The 21,562-nt window shown below is 37.4% G+C and overlaps 1 protein-coding gene across 5 annotated transcripts in view; it reads right to left on the bottom strand.

Annotated features, from left to right (window-relative positions):
• The window catches only part of METAP1D (methionyl aminopeptidase type 1D, mitochondrial), a 76,498-nt gene that overhangs the window by 8,710 nt on the left and 46,226 nt on the right, over positions 1-21,562 (bottom strand). For 3 of the 5 annotated variants that reach the window (XM_075117959.1, XM_048868565.2, XM_048868564.2), the window contains exons 2-6: positions 17,426-17,595; positions 14,016-14,165; positions 10,514-10,662; positions 9,796-9,838; positions 5,059-5,222 (exon numbers count right to left, since the gene is read on the bottom strand). In XM_075117959.1, the coding sequence (XP_074974060.1) occupies positions 5,059-5,222; positions 9,796-9,838; positions 10,514-10,662; positions 14,016-14,165; positions 17,426-17,595 (676 nt within the window). Of the gene's footprint in view, positions 1-5; positions 229-5,058; positions 5,223-9,795; positions 9,839-10,513; positions 10,663-14,015; positions 14,166-17,425; positions 17,596-21,562 lie in introns of those variants that run through there. The other 2 variants (XM_048868567.2, XM_048868568.2) reach the window with 2 other exon arrangements.

The following is a 21,562-nucleotide window of genomic DNA, read 5'->3' as shown; positions in this document are numbered from 1 at the left end:
AGAGCACAGAGAAAAAACACGTTCTTCAAAATAATCCCTATTGAAAATAACTATTGACAAGTTTTACCTCAGTGAGTATTTTCAGCTACGAGCCATAGCTGTGTTAGGGAGTAGGAAGGACAGGAGTGACAACACAGTAATTCAATGTTGCAGCAGACTTTAGTCTGGTGGTTGCCAGGAAATTTATCCCAGTATGCTGCAGAGTGCACAGGACCCTGGGTATTATACCTGTTTTACAAATGGCAAAGAGAGGTTAAATATCTAAAGCAAGGTCACACAGCCAGTAAGTAGAGAACTGTAAGCAGAATTCAGGACTGCTCACTATGGGTCAGATCCTCCCTCCCAAATGCCTACATGCAACCATTTGCACTCAGATATCACCCTTCCTATGAGCGGTAGGGGAAAGTGGGACATCAGCCACCACCAGAGCATCATCTTCCCAGAGTCGCCCAAACTATGGACAGCCCTCTGTGAACAGAGGAATCCATACAGAAGAATGGGACAATAGGCAGATACATATCATCCCTCCACAAACCCTACAGGTAAGCCGCAGAAAAGCTACAGGCAACTAGAGGCAGGACTGGATTCTCTACAATGCTATCCCTTGATGCTGTAGAACCTCTCTCAAAGGTCTTCTGGGGCAGAGGTGGCTGAGGTAAGCCCCAGAGCCCTCCTACCAGGAAGTTGCAGAGCAGGCTCAGGGGCTCCAGTGCCAATGTGGTGGCACAGATCCCTCGTACAGCTGGTCCTGTGCCTCTAGCAGATCCCCTAAGGTCCTGGGGGATCAAGAGGGATCTATGGCAAATCCCATCCCTTGCCAAAATGGGGAGAACTTGGCAGTTTCTTTCACCCTCTCTTGAAGGTTTTTCCACAGGAGGGCAGATCTGGCCCAATGCACTAAGCAATCACCCAAGAAACACAACTGAAACAAATCCCATTGTAAGCATTTATAGTGGTACACCCTAGCTGCTTTACTCCATGCTCTGGTGACACAAAGCAGCTGTTAACTAGCCAGTTAAGACAGGTTAAGGCTGCTTCATAAAGCAGTTGAAGGCTACTGGTGAATCTGACTCTCTAATTGTAGATTCCAGTTTCCTTACAAAAAAATTAAAACTTAACTGAAATGGTGTTAAAGATCAGCAGCAACAACAACAACAGACTAAAATTACTAAATAGATCTGACCCACACTGATGAGGCAGGAAAACTGCTCTGCAAACAGGGACAAGAATATCAAAGCTATGAAAATAATTCTTGCATAGGGAGTAATATGAAAGCATAATGCACCTTAGAATTTAAAAAAATCACATTTTTCTTTATATTATTATTTGTAAATTATGGTTATTGAATGACATTACTATTTTTTGCACGTTCTTAAAGAGACATCACTAGTTTAAATCATATTTGCTCATGAATAAAATATTTATTTTGAATGCTACAATATAACCTCATTTGGTAAATTACAAAATCCAACTGCACGCTTCTAAAGGTATTTTTCTTTTAAGTAGTAATCTTAGATTGAGGGAATGCACAAGTTCAGGGATTCCCTTTAATGACAACGAATGTTGAAGTATAATTAGTAATATTTTTGAAAGCCAACAATTGTTTTTTGAAAGAAAGGTACATTTTGGTTTCAAACTGGAACACAAATTACTGTATTTTTCTTACAATAGTGTTGAACTTTTATTTGAGGTTCTCTGTTTCTGAAAAGCAGACATGATGGATTGAAATAAAAGATAATTTATTGCAATGCTTACTTTCAAGTGTAGAGAGAAGCAGTGTAATTGTAATTTACAGTAGCTGTCAAGGAAAATCTATCACAGATGACATTAAAATGACTTATTTTGCCTGAGCCACTTATTGTTTAAATGTGCATAATCTGATAGAAACAGATTTTTTTAAATCTGCTTTATATTGTTCTAAATTAATATCAAAACATATACTTATGAGTTAAACATTTAAAAACCATTTATTAATACTTTCATCGCTGCAATTTTTTCCTATGAGTTTGAAACTGGTTTATTTAACTATGCCACATTTGCATTGTTTGGATCAATATATTCATAACACTTTCACATATCTAAACTCACTACATAACAACTACACTGTATACATGTATAAAGACTATAATTCAAACTATATTTAATCTTAAAGAAAAGCATCTCAAAGGGTATAAGAAAATAGAACATGAGGGCCCAATCCTGCTTCCTCTGAAGTCGATGAGACCTTTGTCATCAATTTAACAGGAAGCTTAGCAAAGGATTAGCAATTTGCTAGGCAAAGGAAATTGATCCATTCATGTAATGTTTTTATTTGTAAGTTCCACCTGATGACACTGAAGAGCTACTATATACTATATATTCCACTTTGATGGGTCTGAACACTTCTAGCTTTAGGTGTTTGCTTACAGGTATTTATATTATATATTTTTCCACTGAACTAAGATTTTTACTGCATACGTAAATGTAAAATGACAAATATACAGAAAATGATGATTCAACATATCAGGACATTCCTTCATCAGAGTTAATGTTAGAGTAGTTTTAAACAAAACAGAACATTAAAATAGCGTGCACAATAAAATCTTTAAAAAAAAGTTCACGATCTGTTATTTTGTACGCAGTTTTGAACAAGCACTAGTTCTGATTAATTTGCTTTTCAGTGGAGCCTTTGCATACATATTTACACTCTGTGAGAAAACTGACCTCTTCATCAACACAGTGAAAATCCAACGTCACTTTCAATTCTGCTCCTGTTTTGTTTTTTGTTTTGTTTTTTGTTTTAATATAGCTAGAATTAATGTAGTGAATCTGTAATGAAATGCATTATCTTGCATGGAGATTTATCAGATTTCCCAACTGAATGCCATGCTTTGCTAGCACTAGCTGGAGTTCACCTGCATGTTGGTGTGGCGTGTGGCTCTTTTTTGTGAAGAGTTAAGTTGAACACAAAAAAAGGGAACAAAGGTCAGCACCCAGCCGCCACTTGAATGTGAGATTTTTCTTTTTATTCCCCTTGATGTATACTAGGCTCTGTGTTATTAGTCTTAATGATGGAAAATTGTAGTGTTGATACAAATCTTTTTTTCAAAGTAGTAGGCGGGAGCTCCATTTGTTAGTAAGTTTTTTTGTGACTAAAAGCCACGGACAGTACATTTATGTAGCAGTAAAAGGCCTAGATGCTCTTTCCATAGCAGAGCTAATTATTCCTACTGTGACCTTACTGATCTACCCTGTTCCTAGTACATCTCATCTGCACGCCTGTTCCTCTGTGTAGATGGTGTCAGAGAATATGAAAAACCCTATAATGAAACCATTTTCATGATGGAGAAAGGCTACTGGAGTTGCACTTGCTACAAAGAGGCTCAATTATATGAGTAATTGTGATAATTTTCTACATTCATAGCCTTCAATGGGGAAAAAAGAATGAGAGCCACAAAGGAAAATTACTTTAACAAGAAAGTACAGAGAGTAAAAATGGAAGAAGAGACAAAAAGGGGGAAAAAAATAACCAGAAAAAAAAGTTTAAAAAATAGATCTGGAGGGAGGAATAGCAAGACAGTGAGAACAACAGAAATGCTCAAAAAGCCTATGTGCAGCTGTGTTGCACAATTAAATTGAATTTTTTTCTGCAGTTGATGAATGTGACTACTGCAAATGTGCCTCTGTAGTTAGCTATCATTTGTTGTTCCGTGACAGGAAAAGGATAATTACCTCTCAGAGAGAATCAAAGGCTGACATGCCCTTTAGACACAGCCATGAATGCAGAGCTCGATAGAATGCTTGAATAAGAATCTAGTGTTCTGTTCCCCCTTCTACTCAAGAATAAATTTTGTTAAAATGCAAGAGCACCACCAGTAAATCTGTTGAACCCTAGGTGTTCAAAAATATGAGGTGCCTCTATCGACTCATCCCATTTGCAAAAATAAAACTACATTTTGAATTCACTTCTATTATATTCATGGACAGTAAGATAGTGAGATATGCATTAAATTTCTTTTCCCAGTAGGGGTCTGATTCAACATTTCCTATGAAAGAACAAAAAGACACTATCCTTTTTCCCCAGGCTAGTTAGCCTATAATTTAAAACTGTCAAAAACACAATTTTCTACAAAGTCTTCAATAAAGGCTTCTCAGACATAACCCAAAGAGGTTTTACTAAAGTTCGATTCAGACTCTGTTACAATATTTTTAAAGCTATAAATACATCTAACTGATATTTTGCCTCTCTCTTTTTTCCCCCTTAAAGTATTTGAAGATTTACAAAGAAAAAAAGGCAGTATCTTTTCAAAGTGACTAAGCCTTGCAGCTTTTAAGCAATCAGAATGCATGCAATAGTTTGTCATATCCATTAATATTCACAAAAGTACCAGTGAGGTACCTGTTAAGGAAAACGTATATGACGTGTTTATTTAAAAAAAAATTGTTTAAAAAAAATCAAAGAAATGGATACATTCAGGAAATAGTGACATATTTTAATTCAAACCAACAAGAACAAAAGCAAAGATTACTTTTATATAAAAGAACAAATGCAAAATAGGAAAACTTCTTCAAGAGGGTGCTCTTTCCTTATGATATTTGCATGCACTCTGGTTTGAAAGGTAAGAATTTCCTGAGCTAAATATTTTTGTACTTTTTAACAAAGTGACTTATTGATTTTGACTAATTCCTTTATAACGTTATTTGCTATACAACAAAAGGAATGTAGGTTTTTCATCTTCTTACAGTGATTCTATTAAAGATGTGACGTTTCAGGTAAAAATAATAATAAAAAAAAGGGGATGTAAAACACTACAAATCACACCTCTTAATCTAAAACCACAGCAGTCTGATAAATATCTTTGAGTCTTTCTACAGGTATCTTTGCTGATCCCAGTGTAATTCACTTTTTTAAATCTTTCTTATCCAAGGAACAACATTATAGCCTGGCAGTTCACATACTGATATCAGACTGAAATGATGGTTCTGAATCATAAAACATGTCATCAGCTTTATACCAAACCACCAATAACCTTTGTCCCACTTGCCAGCCCTCCCTTTACTTGTCAGTATAAGGCTTACCTGATTGTGTTTCCAATTACAGAGAAGGGAGCCCCTGGTCTGCAAGCTGCAATTGCTTCATCTCTACATTTCCTGGCAACCTCCACTAACTTTTGACCAGATTTATCCACATTGCCCACCAAAAATGTTTCAGAAGTGTCACCATGGTAGCCATTGTAATATACCTAAACACATGTAGAAATGTAAAGACATTTTCTTGTTTTACATTCAGAAACAGATCTCTTGTTAGTTAAATTCATCCTATTTATTTTAAGGTTTTCTTTTAGGTTGCCTTCAAGCTCAATTTGCAAAAATAAGGTAGAGGAAATAAAAGATTAGAAATTAGACCTAAAAATGCAACTTTGAGGTACAACTGTAATGATAAATTATATGTAAAACCCTTCAATTTTATGTCTAGGGCTGAACATTTGAACAAATACTGGAAATGCAAAACTGGAACGTTCTAAGAGCCCTAAATACACAAACAATTAAATTCATTTAATCTACAGGAAGTTAGGTCTTGTCTTCACTACCGGAGTAAGTCGAACTAAGTTTTGCTACTCCAGCTACGTGAATAACGTAGCTGTAGTCGACGTAGCTTAGGTCGACTTACCATGGTGTCTTCATTGCGTTGCTCTCGTCGATTTACCTTAATCTTCTCAGGAAGCTGGAATACTAGGGTCAACCGGAGAGCGCTCTGCCATCAATTTAGCTGGTCTTCACTAGACCCGCTAAATCGACCCCTGCTGCATCGATTGCAGCAGCATGATCTCCCTGTAGTGAAGACCAGCCCTTAGAGTAATTGACCTTTATGTCAAAGATGTGCAAGAGGTGGGAGTGGGTCTGAGGAGGATGAAAACCACTTCCCAAAACAGGGCCAGGGTGCAGGGGTGCAGCACAGCCCTCCCAGAGATACAACATCACCCTGTGGGCTAGGATAGTAGCTGCTGCAGCTGCTCATCCATGCCATCTGCCTATATAGGGTATGGTGGTGCCACTGGATTGACATAATTGCAGATCCCATGGCTTCTCTGACCTCAACGCCTTCCTACACACTGGCTTAGGCGGTGCAGAGACCCTACTCATGGCATACAGTGGGTGCTGAGACCGTCCTTACACCTGGAGTTGGTGGCTGGGAAGACCTTTTATTGGCTCCTCACACCACAGTGAATATCATCCAAAATGAATTTTAAAATGTACATTTAACAGCCTGATTAGAAATCCAAACTACTACAAAGATGTAATGTGTGTAAATTAACATAGCTATAAAAAACTTAGGTCAAATTCATTGTTAGTATAACCCAGTACAGGGCCACTGTTGTTGTGCGCATTTCACTTAATTACTTTTTAAACTCCAGTTTCAAACTGTAACATTGCATTAGCATAGGTTTTTGGATTTAATTTCCATGGTTTAATTTAAAAAAAGAAAACACGTAGCTCTGGCACTATGAAGTTGCCCACAACAGAAATGCAGCATTCTGTTAGATACACAAAACCTCTACCTTTTTGACTATGTAATTATGCAACTGTTCTTCAGGAGCAACATAGGTTGTGAACTACAGCACCCTATAGATTTCTCTACAAACACAGGAAAACCCCGCTCTTTTACTGTGAAGTCTTATAATGTGGCATTAAAAAGGGTTTTGCAGCTCCACAGTACTTCAGGCAATAATGTAACTGAAAGACTATTCGAAATTTTCGAAATGTGTAAAGGACAATTTTAATTGCATATAACTTTGGTGTTATAAAATATCTTTTTCTCAAACTTAGTGGGCAACTACTCTTCAGAGACTAACACACTTCAGTGCTTAACGTTCTGCTACTTGTGAGCTATTTGTGAAAGAAGGTTTGTGACTCTTTTTTTAATGGTCAGGTATTCTTTGCCCACTCCCAAACTCAAAAAATAGCTAATGATATTTTTCCTCACACTTTTCTGCAAAAAAAATATTATATTCAACTTGAGACTTGAAACATTTTTTAGATATACTTATGAGTGAGTGGTAACAGGGTTATAATGAAAGTTGAATTTCAACAAAAAGGCCCCACTTGCTCTCACTGGCTACAATGAGAGTGGACTCAAGCCCTTAGTTATACACCTTTTTCTGCCAGTTAAGAACATCACTGCAGCTTTTCATTATGTTGTTATATGTTATAGGACAGTTTTTGTTCTAGCAGGTTCACTTTTAATAGGACCAGATCATTTTTAATAGAACAACTCTCAATCTATCAGAAACCAAACTGTAAAAAAATCTGATCATTACCATGTCAGAAAAAGGAGCACAATTGTAATAGAACACGGGGGGTGGGTCGGGGTGGTGGTGGGGGTAGGGGTGGGAAGAGTTGATCCTGCAAGCTCTGCATGACTTTAATAAGAACTGCATGCACTCAGGGCTTGGAGGATTGGCACCTAAATTAATGAAGCAGGACTCATCTAATACTATCAAAACAATTTCTTAAATACAATTAGGGTTTACTACAACCCACTTATCACAATTACATATTTTTGACATTAATAAATTACCATAACAGAAAGTAAGATATGGTAGCTCTATAACAGCCAGCGCTCGAACTAAGACGTAGGACACAATATTTGATAACGGATGGTTGAGTGCTGTGTAGTATGTTGGTGAAGCACAATGTTTTTTTTCCATAATTCTTTTGAAAATTTAAAGGCAACTTGATTTAAGTCAATAAAATGCCTTTATATTTCATCTATGACATTTCACAAACCCACTTGTGTAAAATACATTTAATTTTTTATTCCCAGATAACTTGCACTCACTGTGAAGTATTTACATTTGCTAGCTGGCAGATTATTATGTAATCATTTTATAGATCCTGTACACAGCCATAAACAAATTATTGTAGAATGTCTACTGTAACTGTACTGTTATGTCCATAATTGTTTCCATCTGTGAAATGTCCCAGTTTTTCTCATTAAAAATAAACTAATAGGTCAATTATAAACACTACAAAGCAATATTTTTTCCTCAGACATATTGGAAATGAACAATTACCAAACACAATGTTTATTTTCAGTGATAAATACACACACACACACACACACACAAACCCAAAGATAGGTAGTCAAAGACACATGAGCGCTGTTCCCACAACTGTCATATTCTTGGATACTTGCAAGATTTACTTTGTTTTATGAGGTTAATCAGAAGAAAAACTCAATGTATTTTCAAAAAATATCCCTCTTATTTAATCAAATGTTATTTGAAAAGAAGAGTGGAGAAAGCAAAGAAAAACGAGTGTAAAAATGCTTAGAACAGTCACTGTGGAAAATACCTGTATGAATGTGAATTTCGTTATTAATCTAAGGAGTCAATGTTGTCTTTGGGGGCAATACAAAAAAAAAGGAAAATTAACTTTAAACCAGATTTGATTTAAAGAAAGAAGAGGCCAGATCCTCTCAGCTGCTGTCAATGGACATAATTCACTAACGTCAGTGAAGCCACATCAATTCAAACCAGTCAAGGATTTGGGCCAAAAATATATTTTGAAGAATACCGATCATCCTATGTAAATCAAATAGAACAAATACCTACAGCTAGAAAATGTAGAGTAAGGTGGAATGCAGTAAAATAAGTTAAAAAACCCAGTACAGGATCACAAGTGAATGGTATAATGGGGCAAAAGTTCAAGTTGACTAAATGTAATGTAAAGAGCTATCTAAAAAGCTTTAAATGTGAGGTCAGAGTTATGGCACTTTAGAGCTGCTCCCACTTATGCCAGGGGTGAATTTGGCCCATGGTAAGCAATATCAAACAATTGGTACAGATAAGTGTATCAGGAAATTCTTTAATGGTTAAAAAACTTTCCCTTACAAAACATTACTTTATTCTACACCATTTATTATTGTAAAGTAATGTTTAGAATTCAGGAATACATTTGTGTATTCACTAGAAATAAATTGCCAAAGCTTTGGGGAAACTTACCACTTGGGGACAAAAATAAGAACCACAAAACATGATTAATCCCCATTTCAATAAATGAAAATACCAAAGGGCATCACAATTAGGTTTTCTGTTTCCATATTTTTTTGTTCTAATGCTAATTTGGTCAGCCTTTATTTAAATGGTATAAGTGACCATTCTGTGAAAATGTTAAGTCAATGGTTATATCACACTATCTGTTTGTGAGTAAAGGGTTCAAGGCTCTTATACCAGAAATGGAACACAACACTACCTTCAGGGATTTTAATAAATGTAGGGAACACTGCTAGCAAAAGAGTTGCTGTCCAAATAGACTGACATACACAGGCCAATGTAGCCTCTAATGACAGAGTAAGATAATGACAGGCCCCACTCAAAATCAGCAGGAAGAAGAAGATCAATCTTGGCAGAGTGAAGGAAAAATGCTGGCTTTCTTCATGTTAGCTCATCTCATACACATCTGTCTTCAGCTGCTGCCCAGTACTGTGGTGCTCTGCGTTAACTACACAGTGGATCAATAACAATTACACCTTCTCAAAAACATGACACATAGCAGGATTGGGCTGACATTTCACTTAGGCCAACATTGATCTCAGTGCATCTGATTCCAGCCCTAAATTCAAGTCAGGCCTGGGTCTAGTTGGAATAAACACAGAGTTAAAAACAAAAAAGGAAACCAGCTGCTTGTGCCTTGGATTAGAAATAAACAGCACACATCCATCTGTGCATTCCACATTTTCAATCTACTGCTCTTCCTGTTGCTACTAGCAATTGTAAAGTTGATCAAAGACTATTTTTTATATGAATTACTCACTGTGACATCAATGTTGATAATGTCTCCATCCTGAAGAGGTCGACTGAAACATAAACAGACAAAAAAAAATAATGGTGACAGACAGTTCTCAACAAAGGGAATATAAGAACAAACACCTAATGACACACACACACACACACACAAATCTGGGGATGGAGAGGGGAGAAGATATTTTTTGGTGGAGGAGGATGGAGACAAATGGAATAACCTTTTCTAATCTTCAGCTCTTGCTACTTAAAGAACAAGTACAGATGAATATAATGTAATGACAAACAACTGACAGAAAACATTATCAGTGTCTGAAAATCCACCACCATACTTCTCTGATTTATAGTGAGCTGATTTTACTTTGTGAGCAGCCTAGTGTATTGCTAATAATAAAAATTTACATCAAATGTCTTCAATTCCTTAAACTACATGTATTTTGCTGAAAAATTAGAAGCATTTACTGTACTGTATTTTTTCAGACTCTAAACTCTGGAGGCATTACACCACAATTTATGAGTGTCATGACAAACAGTCGATTATGTTTTTATTATTATTAAACAAACTCCCAAAGTGCCCATCGCCACAGTATCGTTGCATGCTATGCAGCTGCAATAGGTTTATAGGTGTTTTTTAGGTAAACTGAAACATGTTTAATATTAACCTCTAAATTATGAACATTAACATAACATTTTTGTTTGCAGTGGTAAAATGTGTGTTATTAAGGGAATACCTGTCAGGAATACCATGACATACCACATTGTTCACAGAGGTACAAACAGATTTGGGAAAACCTCCATAGCCTAGAGGTGAAGGATAGGCATTTTGTCTGATTATTTCGTGATGAACAATGGAATCTATTTCTTCGGTTGTCATGCCAACCTAAAATATAAAATAAAAATTGTGCTGAAAAAAAATATTGAAGACATTTTCTTTTATTTACTGAATGTGATCACAGTCATGCACTTCAGTGAAATCTAGGATGATACAAATCAAATGCTTTGATACAAAACACTAAACTGTTTGATACACTTTATAGATACATTATGTTTTATTTAGAGAGAAATCAAGCATACAGTAAAGGGAGCACTTAAAAGCTTCCAGAAAACTGAAAATACTGTCTACTTTCTTTCTTTATCTATATTTGCCTTCTCAAGGCCACGATTTTCTATTGGCCTCTCTGTTCAGTAGCTGCTATAGAAGTGTCTGCTTTTTTAAACTTCCTTCCTCTCTCTTTCCATCCCCCTTACATAATTAAAAATACAGTAGCTTCAATTTGTATTTACAAGTATTGCATTTAATGCTTTCAACCTTTTAAAACATTTGCAGCCATTTGTAGATAAATCCTTAATTCTTATGACTTGCAAATAAGATTACGGTCATATTGTTGTCAATTATTTTTTCCTTCAAATTATTTTTGAAACCATTTTAATTCATTTATACATAATTTTAATATTTGGTTTCATACCCGGGAGCTGTTTGTATTACAGTGGGCACAGCAGTGACTTTAACAGTGAAATCTGCATTAGAATTTCCATTCTAGCACCCTTATTTCAGTGACCTACAATATTCAGAAACACTCATTTTTTGACTGAAATTTTCTATACTCAATCCTTTTCTGAAGGTGAATTTTTTTGTAAGATTAACAGAAATGGTTTAGCCATTTTTGACTTGTGAAAAAATGCCACACACTTTAAATATTATTATTCCAGCTTTTCTTTTGGATCAGCTTTAGTTCTGAAATGGTTCAAGGTGAAAGTTGAAATTTGGTAGCGAAACCTCCCTCATTGAGAAGAAGTACCTTGGAGTGTTCCTGTGAAAATTAGTTTTTATTTGAATGAGTTTTAAGCCTTTGAAAATCACACTTCGCACATATGCACTACAGTGACTTTGATTTTTGAGTACTTTTTAGTATCGTTTGGAATAAAGGATGGCTGCGGTGCAGGTGTTCATATGGCTTTCCTAGCGGTGCAGTGAAAGATTTAGCAATTGTGCATGGTGAATGAGGCAGCATACATAGCATGCAAGGAATAAGGGCTGTTGTGGACCCCTTACTTCATTCATGATGAACTTGTGGTTGGTCAGGTGAAAACTACTGCCCACTTCCCCCCCGCCCTCCCAACAAGGGCAGGATGCTATGTTGCTCCCCTATCCCACAGCAACTATTCCAATCTATGTGCTGGAATTGTAGTCACAGCCCCTGCACACAGACTGTATTAGATACTAGGGCCACTGGATCAAACACAGACCATAGTTCCCATCCTGTGTCACCTGCATAACACTTTTGACGCACACGCAGCATGGGCCTTCTGTACCCGTTGGTGCCCAGCTCCTTTCTGTGGTGCACAAAGAGTGCCTGGGCACGTGTGCATGGCCATTCAGTGGGCAGATCTCCTGCGTAGCATGGGAGTGAGGCTTATGTGTTCCAAAGAGCCTTTTGCCACCACTTCACACATCAGGCAATTTTGCTTTAATTGAAAATACTGTCTGAGGGGCAGTAACAGCATCCTCTGGTGGACCATTTCTGCTACCTGGGATAGGGTATTCTGGTGGTCTCTTGCCACACAGTTCCATATTGTGGAATTTGATTTTTTTCCAAAAAACACTACAAAATTCCATCAAATATAATGTGAAGAACATGTTATGATTGCATGGTTAAGCACAAAAATGTAAGGAAATTACAAAGTTAAGACCATACATTCAGCCTTAACTCTGTCCCCTGTGTGTATGCATTACAATATAGCCTTTAATTTACATAGTGACATACTATTTCTCAAAATATACTCCCCCCACAAAATGTAACCCACACATACGTGCCATCTCCTATTACTTTGTACATTCTAGCCAAAAAGAATAATCAATATGAAAAGTACACCATAAACTACACTTACACAGAGCACTACACATTACCACACAACATCAAAGAGTAATAGTGAGAAACTGCTGTTATTTATAATCCAAGTAAGTTTGGCGCTAAGTCCCTGATTCTGCAAACACTTATCCATGGGCTTAACATACATATGAGCTGTTCCACTGAAGTCAATGGGATTACTCACATAGAAGAGGTTAAAAACACCCACAAGTGTTTGCAGGATCGAGGTCTAAGTTACTTTTATTATTTGCTGCATCATCTCCTGAACTACCCCTAAGGAAAGCTGTATTGATGGTTGAAAAGCAAATGCACACTAGATGAATTCTGACAAAATTTTTCAGGTTGAAAGCACTAAACTAAGAGTAGTAATATAAACATTTTAAATTAATAAAGATATTTAGGAAGATTACAATGATGAAATTAATGTGAGTATAAATAATGAACAAATGCTACACATGCACTTAAGGTTGCAGAAAAATAGTATATTATATATGGTCATCAAAGAAATAGTATGTAATTAAAAACTGTATTATAATGCATATGCATGAGGGGGAAGGGTACATAATTTTGTCATTTTCTGACTTTTGAGTGCTTAACTGTGCAATATTAATCTTTTCTCAGTGTCTTTTTTTGATAAAATACATTTTGTACCTCCACATGCTCTGAACACCCTTTCTATACCGCCACACTCATATCTACTAACTATAGAATATATTTCACCCTATCTTGTATGTTATTCATGAAAGAAAGGGAGAAGCTACCAAAGCATTTTTCCATCTCCAAAGACTTTAAGGAGGTTCCCCTTTATTATGTGGGAGGCATCCCACAAAAATGTTCTCTAAAAAACATTACTGAAAACCAAGAGTTTTCCTTATCAGTGCACTCTGGCAAGGTGCATGGAATTTTACAGTGGCATTCTTTAACAGTGGTTCTGTAGTTTGTGACGTGTCTGATCAATTGGCCAGAGGAGAAGGAGCAGCAGAATGGAAGGAACAGCCCAATCCGTCAGATTTATGGAAATGTAGAGCTGGAAAGCAGAAAGTGTGAATCACAGGATTTGCTGTGTCACAAAATCATATAGAATCCCATGTGCCTTATGACAAACCCATGCAACTTGGCAGGTCAGAATGCAGACCTAAAAGGATTACACTTCTAACAATGAGTAAATGTAATCACGCCCCACACAGATTTCAGTGATAAAAGAAATTAAACACGTATCTTATATAGCAAAAAAAACATTAAAATTAATACCCCCCCTTTATTCAGTATGTAATTTAATAGCAAGTTAGCTGTACATTAAATAAAAACAAAAACAAAGCACAGAAAGCATCCAAGTTGTTACAGGACCTCATGTGACTTTTACCTTTAAACTCTTTCCAGCTAGAAGTAGAATATGACAGGCCAGTTGACAAGCCTGATGAAGCCCTTGAATCTGATCTTCATTCTTAATTTCTATGTAGTCTCCCCAGTCTGGTACAATGCCTGTCGTCACATAGTCTGGCTTCTTTATGTGCTTGGAGAAGAAGGATTGAAAATGAAGATCAGAAAACTGAGCATGACAATGGGATCATTTTCTCAGAAAGTGCCTCCTGCTTCATGGCAGTTTGCCCTTTCTGTCATAGTACTGACCTTCCTAAGCCATCAGGGCAAGCCCTCAAGGCTGCCTCAGTATTTCTTCCAATGTCCTTTTGAACTTAACATTGCCTGTTACTATTGACTTAGACAGTGCATTAACCTTACAGTACTGAAATTCAAGATATTGCAGTAGTCTTTCAGTCCAAATAGCTGTGAGCTTTAAAACTATCAGAGGAAGACTTAAAAGCTCATTATTTTATTTTTAAACAAAGGTAAATTTTATATAGAAGCCCATTACACACACTCTCACTGAACAAATATATGTACAGTTGTACAGGAAAGTCCTGAGCTTCTTACTCAGACAAAATTCCCATTAACTTCAATGGGAGTTTTTCCTGATTAAGAACCTCAGTATTTCTAGCTGACAGCCTCATTCAAGCGTAGTTGAAGCCGTATCAATCATAGGATATGAGAGAGACAAGGTGAATTTGGATACGCATGTATAGTATTATAAAAAGAAAAATGTATGTGCAGCATAATAGATATGAATGAGAGACAAGGTGCGGGAGGTAATATCTTTTATTGGACCGACTTCTGTTCTCTCTCTCACCAACAGAAGTTGGTCTAATAAATGATATTACCTCCCGCACCTTGTCTTTTAATCGCATTGATATCTATTATGTTGCACACACATATTTCTTTTTAACAGATTTAATTTTTTTATTAAAGCTAATGTAAATAAATATATATAATACACAGGTTAAGAAATGTACATCTGGCTATAGTGATTAGATTATCCACAAATACCAAGTTTGTTTTAAAAATCATAAGATACATATAGTACATAATCAGCAATAACCCAACTGTACAACCATGTCCTAATTCATTGTCTTTCAAGGAAAACTATAATATATTTTTATTTCATGAAAAGGTCTCAGGCCTCATGCATGTAAAATTCTATTTCCATTTAAAAAAAAACAACAACATTATAATTCTAAGACGAATATATAGTAACAACAATAAAAATATCTTACACATATATACAAGCACATTTCATCCTCCTAAGGATTCCAGAATATTTACAAGCTATATATAATTATCACTTTACCCATCACAAAGGGCCTGGTGGTCCTGCATCGTTCAAGTCATTGCAAGAGTTTTACAATTGACTTCAGTGGAGACAGGATCAAGCCCACAATGCACACAGGATTAAATGGACATAGGACCCAGGCTGTAGGGTAGTTACATAGAAGCTGTTTAAACAGCACACAGCAAGACTACACAACATTTTAGTGTAGGAAGTGAAGAAGAATGGCGTATCCAATTAACTCTAAAGGGGGACTTCAGGTAGGTAGACTATAGTTACCCCAACTGGTGTTTGGCCGTCCCTATGCTTACAGAAAGTGTCATAGGATCTTTAATGATCCCAAGCCATCAGGACTTTAGGTTTACATCTCATTCAAACACACAGCACCCCCAGCAGCACAGAACCTGTTCACACCATACTAGGACATTAATTTATTTCTAAATCGGAGGGAAAAATCCCACCTCCTGAATTACTAGCTCCATGCCCTGCAGCACTCTGAGTTTTCCCTTGGAGAACACTCATCCAATAACTGCCTAGACCTGACACTGTTTAGCTTGTGAGATATGATGAGATAGCAGCTCAAGATGGTATAGCTGCAGACATTTATGTCTACCTTTTCTCACCATTTCTCCTTTCCTACAAAAATCTGTAAAATTCATATGCCATTTTTAATATAAATATTATTTCTGCGATATTCTGTAGAAAAAATGCTCTTTCCCCCCAATAATATATATTCCTGTAATAAGTTTCCCTCATTATTTAGATATTTCCTAAATTATTCTTATATCCTAGTTAAATTGTAATTCTTTTGTAGGCAGATGAAAAATGAACAGATTATTAAAGATGAGCATTGCAACCTGTGAAGATTAGTTTTCAGCATGACAGTTTATTTTTTGTATTCATCCTGAAAGAAATATCTACAAGTGCTACAACAATTTTTCTAATCTTTGAAAATATACAGGGTCTTGATCCTATATTCATTGTGTATCCAAAGCTTCTATAATGTTTTAGGCTTAAGAACTCTATAGAAAGCATCCTCAATTTTTACTATCACCTTAGGAAAATGTAAATATTTTATATTTTGTGCTAGAAATCTACTTTCTTATAAAAGAAATAAAAAACTACTTATAAATATCACTATAAAAATATTATCCAAAATTATTTTCATTAAATAAAGGGTATGAAACAGCCAGAGTACATACTACAATTAAAGCAGAAACAGGGAAAGGGCAATAGCACACCTGTTAGAACAGCTCTAAATAAAGTCATAATGGATTCAAAAGCAGACAAAAAATGTACTTTCCAAAAAAACAACATTTAGTCAATGACAGAAAAGGTTAGTTCATAAGTTACATAGCAGGGCAGCTGGCTGACATTTTGATGTATGCTTTCATCTAAGCCTGAAATCACCGAATCACCAAAACTGCAGGAGGATGTAAATGTTTGAGACTTAATGTGTTAGAAATTTACATTGAAAGGGCAATATTTTGCCCTCAGATGAGCATGTGCATCTCATGTTGACTTCAGCTGGAACTATCTGCTTCTATCAGAGGTGCTGCTAGACCACTGTGGACCCTAAGCAGGAATATTTTTCCACCTCCCTTATCTCCTTCACCCACTCCCTAAAAATACTAATTGCATTATTTTCGCAAACCAAAAAATACACCAACACAACACATACTAATACACTGGTTAAAAACTCCATATGAAATTAGAGGCATGGTATTTTGGGGGTAAAACTAAATCAGGGACCTCTAAGCTGCCTGGCACGCTACGCAATTGCTGCGTATGCCTAATGCCACCACTGCCTGTAGCCAAAGGGGTTTGGATCTAAAAGTGTTAAATGTTATAAGATGATCAGTTACAGTAACAAACATAATATATGAAGAACTGTCAGTTTTAAACTCCCTAATGGCGTATTTACACCACTCTGTTTAGCATGGCAGGGAGCTGAAAACTTCTCACACCACTGTTCCTATTTCAAATCCCAAATCAAGTAACAAGACCATGATTCAAACTCCCAGCTGTCAGAGGATGAATGTACTTCATCACTCGTGCAGTCAATCTTTATACTGACTGGAAAAAGGATCAGATAATAGAAATTACAGTACCTTAGGAACTGGGTGAGCTAGAGAAACTATAGCCGGCCGAACTATACTATAAGCAGTATTTCTTTGTCTCTGGAAAAAGAAATATCTTCTTTGTTGACTGCATGACTGCTTGTGTAAGCAGATATGATTGACCGGTGAAGAGAAAACTCCACGGCAGTGAGTCACACACCCTGTGAATAGAAATGTTTTTTTTTTAAAATGGTTCAAGAAGTCGTTTTATTACTACCAAATTACTAAGTGGTGACTATGCCAAAGAAAAAACCCTAGATAAAAAAGATAATCAGATTGTATACAATAGCAAGTTCCAGTTCACTAATTTAATTATGATTTTGCTAACATATTTATTACTTATCTGTAGTTTTATATAAATCTACATAATGAAAAAAGTGTGTTAACATTTAGAAGCACTGAGAACAAAACCACATATCAAAGCCTTATCTAGCAAAATACTGGATCTATTTTGGTGCGATGTATGAGAAAGTTGTGTAAATCCCCAGAGCATCAAGAGTAGAATTGACCCTATAATAGGGCCCTGTTCTCAATGACTTGAATTACTAGTCTGGACAGGCCAACCCTTGGGGCAACAGTAAAACAAGGAACAGTATCTAGAAGTCAAGGGAGAGAAAAGGATGTAGAGATGATAGTACATACAATTTTTCCATTTGTGTTTTGGTTTGGATTGTGTCTGTATCAGAGTAACCAACAGGCTGGTTCAGTGTACTTTGCCATTAAACTTTCAATAACTCATACAAGAATGTTTGGCAGCATTATGGAGTAAATTTCACATAATAAATTAATTGATCTTGAAAGGTGTCATATATACACAAATACACTAGCAACACTGATGTCTGGCAACACAGATAATGACTCCTCAATAAAGGGGCAGTGTTTTTTGTTTTGTTTTTTAAACCTGAGCTAACTATTCCGGTTAGATTCAGAAAAATTAGTGATGGAAAATCTCTTGAATCATCTAGTTTAACTCGTTGTCAATGCACCATTTCCCCCTACTGCACATTTCCTATTGTATTGTGTAATCTAGTTTTAAATGTCCCAATTAAAATTCTTTATATTTCTTAGAAAACACCCGTTTCTTCCATATCAGGGATGCATGTTCTACCTCCCCTCCAAATATGCTTATTGTGACCAATGCATGGAAGTTTCACTCTATATTTATGTTTGGCTTCTTAGATAGCCTTTGTCAAGGTTCCTTCCCCACTCTGAACTCCAGGGTACAGATGTGGGGACCTGCATGAAAAACCCCCTAAGCTTATTTTTACCAGCTTAGGTTAAAACTTCAAGGTACAAACTATTTTACCTTTTGCCCTTGGACTTTATTGCTGCCACCACCAAGCGTCTAACAAATACATAACAGGGAAAGAGCCTGCTTGGAAACGTCTTCCCCCCCCACAATCCTCCCAAACCCTGCACCCCCTTTCCTGGGGAAGGCTTGATAAAAATCCTCACCAATTTGCATCGGTGAACACAGACCCAAACCCTTGGATCTTAAGAACAATGAAAAAGCAATCAGGTTCTTAAAAGAAGAATTTTAATTGAAGAAAAAGAATCACCTCTATAAAATCAGGATGGTAAATACCTTACAGGGTAATCAGATTCAAAACATAGAGAATCCCTTTAGGCAAAACCTTAAGTTACAAAAAGACACAAAAACAGGGATACACATTCCATTCAGCACAACTTATTTTATCAGCCATTTAAACAAAACAGAATCTAACTAGATTGCTTATTAGCCCTTCACAGGAGTTCTGACCTGCATTCCTGCTCTGGTCCCAGCAAAAGTAACATACAGACAGAGAGAACCCTTTGTTTCCCCCCCACACTCCAGTTTTGAAAGTATCTTGTCTCATAGAATCATAGAATATCAGGGTTGGAAGGGACCCCAGAAGGTCATCTAGTCCAACCCCCTGCTCGAAGCAGGACCAATTCCCAGTTAAATCATCCCAGCCAGGGCTTTGTCAAGCCTGACCTTAAAAACCTCTAAGGAAGGAGATTCTACCACCTCCCTAGGTAACGCATTCCAGTGTTTCACCACCCTCCTAGTGAAAAAGTTTTTCCTAATATCCAATCTAAACCTCCCCCACTGCAACTTGAGACCATTACTCCTCGTTCTGTCATCTGCTACCATTGAGAACAGTCTAGAGCCATCCTCTTTGGAACCCCCTTTCAGGTAGTTGAAAGCAGCTATCAAATCCCCCCTCATTCTTCTCTTCTGCAGACTAAACAATCCCAGCTCCCTCAGCCCTCTCCTCATAAGTCATGTGTTCTAGACCCCTAATCATTTTTGTTGCCCTTCGCTGGACTCTCTCCAATTTATCCACATCCTTCTTGTAGTGTGGGGACCAAAACTGGACACAGTACTCCAGATGAGGCCTCACCAATGTCGAATAGAGGGGAACGATCACGTCCCTCGATCTGCTCGCTATGCCCCTACTTATACATCCCAAAATGCCATTGGCCTTCTTGGCAACAAGGGCACACTGCTGACTCATATCCAGCTTCTCGTCCACTGTCACCCCTAGGTCCTTTTCCGCAGAACTGCTGCCTAGCCATTCGGCCCCTAGTCTGTAGCGGTGCATTGGATTCTTCCGTCCTAAGTGCAGGACCCTGCACTTATCCTTATTGAACCTCATCAGATTTCTTTTGGCCCAATCCTCCAATTTGTCTAGGTCCTTCTGTATCCTATCCCTCCCCTCCAGCGTATCTACCACTCCTCCCAGTTTAGTACCATCCGCAAATTTGCTGAGAGTGCAATCTACACCATCCTCCAGATCATTTATGAAGATATTGAACAAAACCGGCCCCAGGACTGACCCCTGGGGCACTCCACTTGACACCGGCTGCCAACTAGACATGGAGCCATTGATCATTACCCGTTGAGCCCGACAATCTAGCCAGCTTTCTACCCACCTTATAGTGCATTCATCCAGCCCATACTTCCTTAACTTGCTGACAAGAATACTGTGGGAGACCGTGTCAAAAGCTTTGCTAAAGTCAAGAAACAATACATCCACTGCTTTCCCTTCATCCACAGAACCAGTAATCTCATCAAAAAAGGTGATTAGACTAGTCAGGTATGACCTTCCCTTGGTGAATCCATGCTGGCTGTTCCTGACCACTTTCCTCTCATGCAAGTGCTTCAAGATTGATTCTTTGAGGACCTGCTCCATGATTTTTCCAGGGACTGAGGTGAGGCTGACTGGCCTGTAGTTCCCAGGATCCTCCTTCTTCCCTTTTTTAAAGATTGGCACTACATTAGCCTTTTTCCAGTCATCCGGGACTTCCCCCGTTCGCCACGAGTTTTCAAAGATAAGTCTCCTCATTGGTCATTTTGGTCAGGTGCCAGCGAGGTTATCTTTAGCTTCTTAACCCCTTACAGGTGAAAGGGTTTTCTCCTCTGGCCAGGAGGGATTTAAAGGTGGTTAGCTTTCCCTTTATATTTATGACAGCCTTTTTACAGTGTTCCATGGTCTATGTAAAGTACAGGAGTAGTAGGACACTCTTTCAGGAGCGCAAAAGTATAGAACAAATGGAATTATTGAATAAGCTCCGCCACAGAAGGACTTTTAATGATATTTTCATATTTTGACAAGTGACAAGGTTAATGAATATTGTTCATATCTTTATAGCACCCTGAAGCGGTGCAGAGGCCCCATACATTACTGTTTAGATCTCCCACAGGGGTACCGGGTAAAGTAATGAAGTAGCGATGGGGGCTGAAAGTTCAAATCAGGCTCTCAGACGAAAGCCAGGGAATTCTGTGAAAGTTGTTCCGCAATAGTTAAAGAGCATAGAGGGGCCTCTGAGGAGGCAGAGCTTCACAGTTTTTAGATGGCTGGGTTGTATCCCCAGCTGGGTTCATTCTGTTTGCTTTTTTGTTTATGTAAAATCCTTTTTTTTTTTTTGAGCTGTGTACCTTGGATTCCAAGAATGGTACCTAAGAGAGAAAAACCTGCTGGTTTTTCTTTCTTACTTGCTGGACCATTTAACCCAGCCTACCAGCTGACACACAGCATTCATCCCCAAAGAGCCAAACACACAACTCAGTGGCCCAACTTGCATCAGTTTTCAGTGGCACTAAGTACAGAGTCTGCAGAAGCAGCAACATTTAGGTTATCAGAA

This window comes from Caretta caretta, chromosome 11 (assembly GCF_965140235.1).
Source record: "Caretta caretta isolate rCarCar2 chromosome 11, rCarCar1.hap1, whole genome shotgun sequence".
Lineage (NCBI taxonomy): Eukaryota > Metazoa > Chordata > Testudines > Cheloniidae > Caretta > Caretta caretta.
Note: the sequence above shows the minus strand (reverse complement) of the source record. Positions and strands in the feature narration are given on the sequence as shown.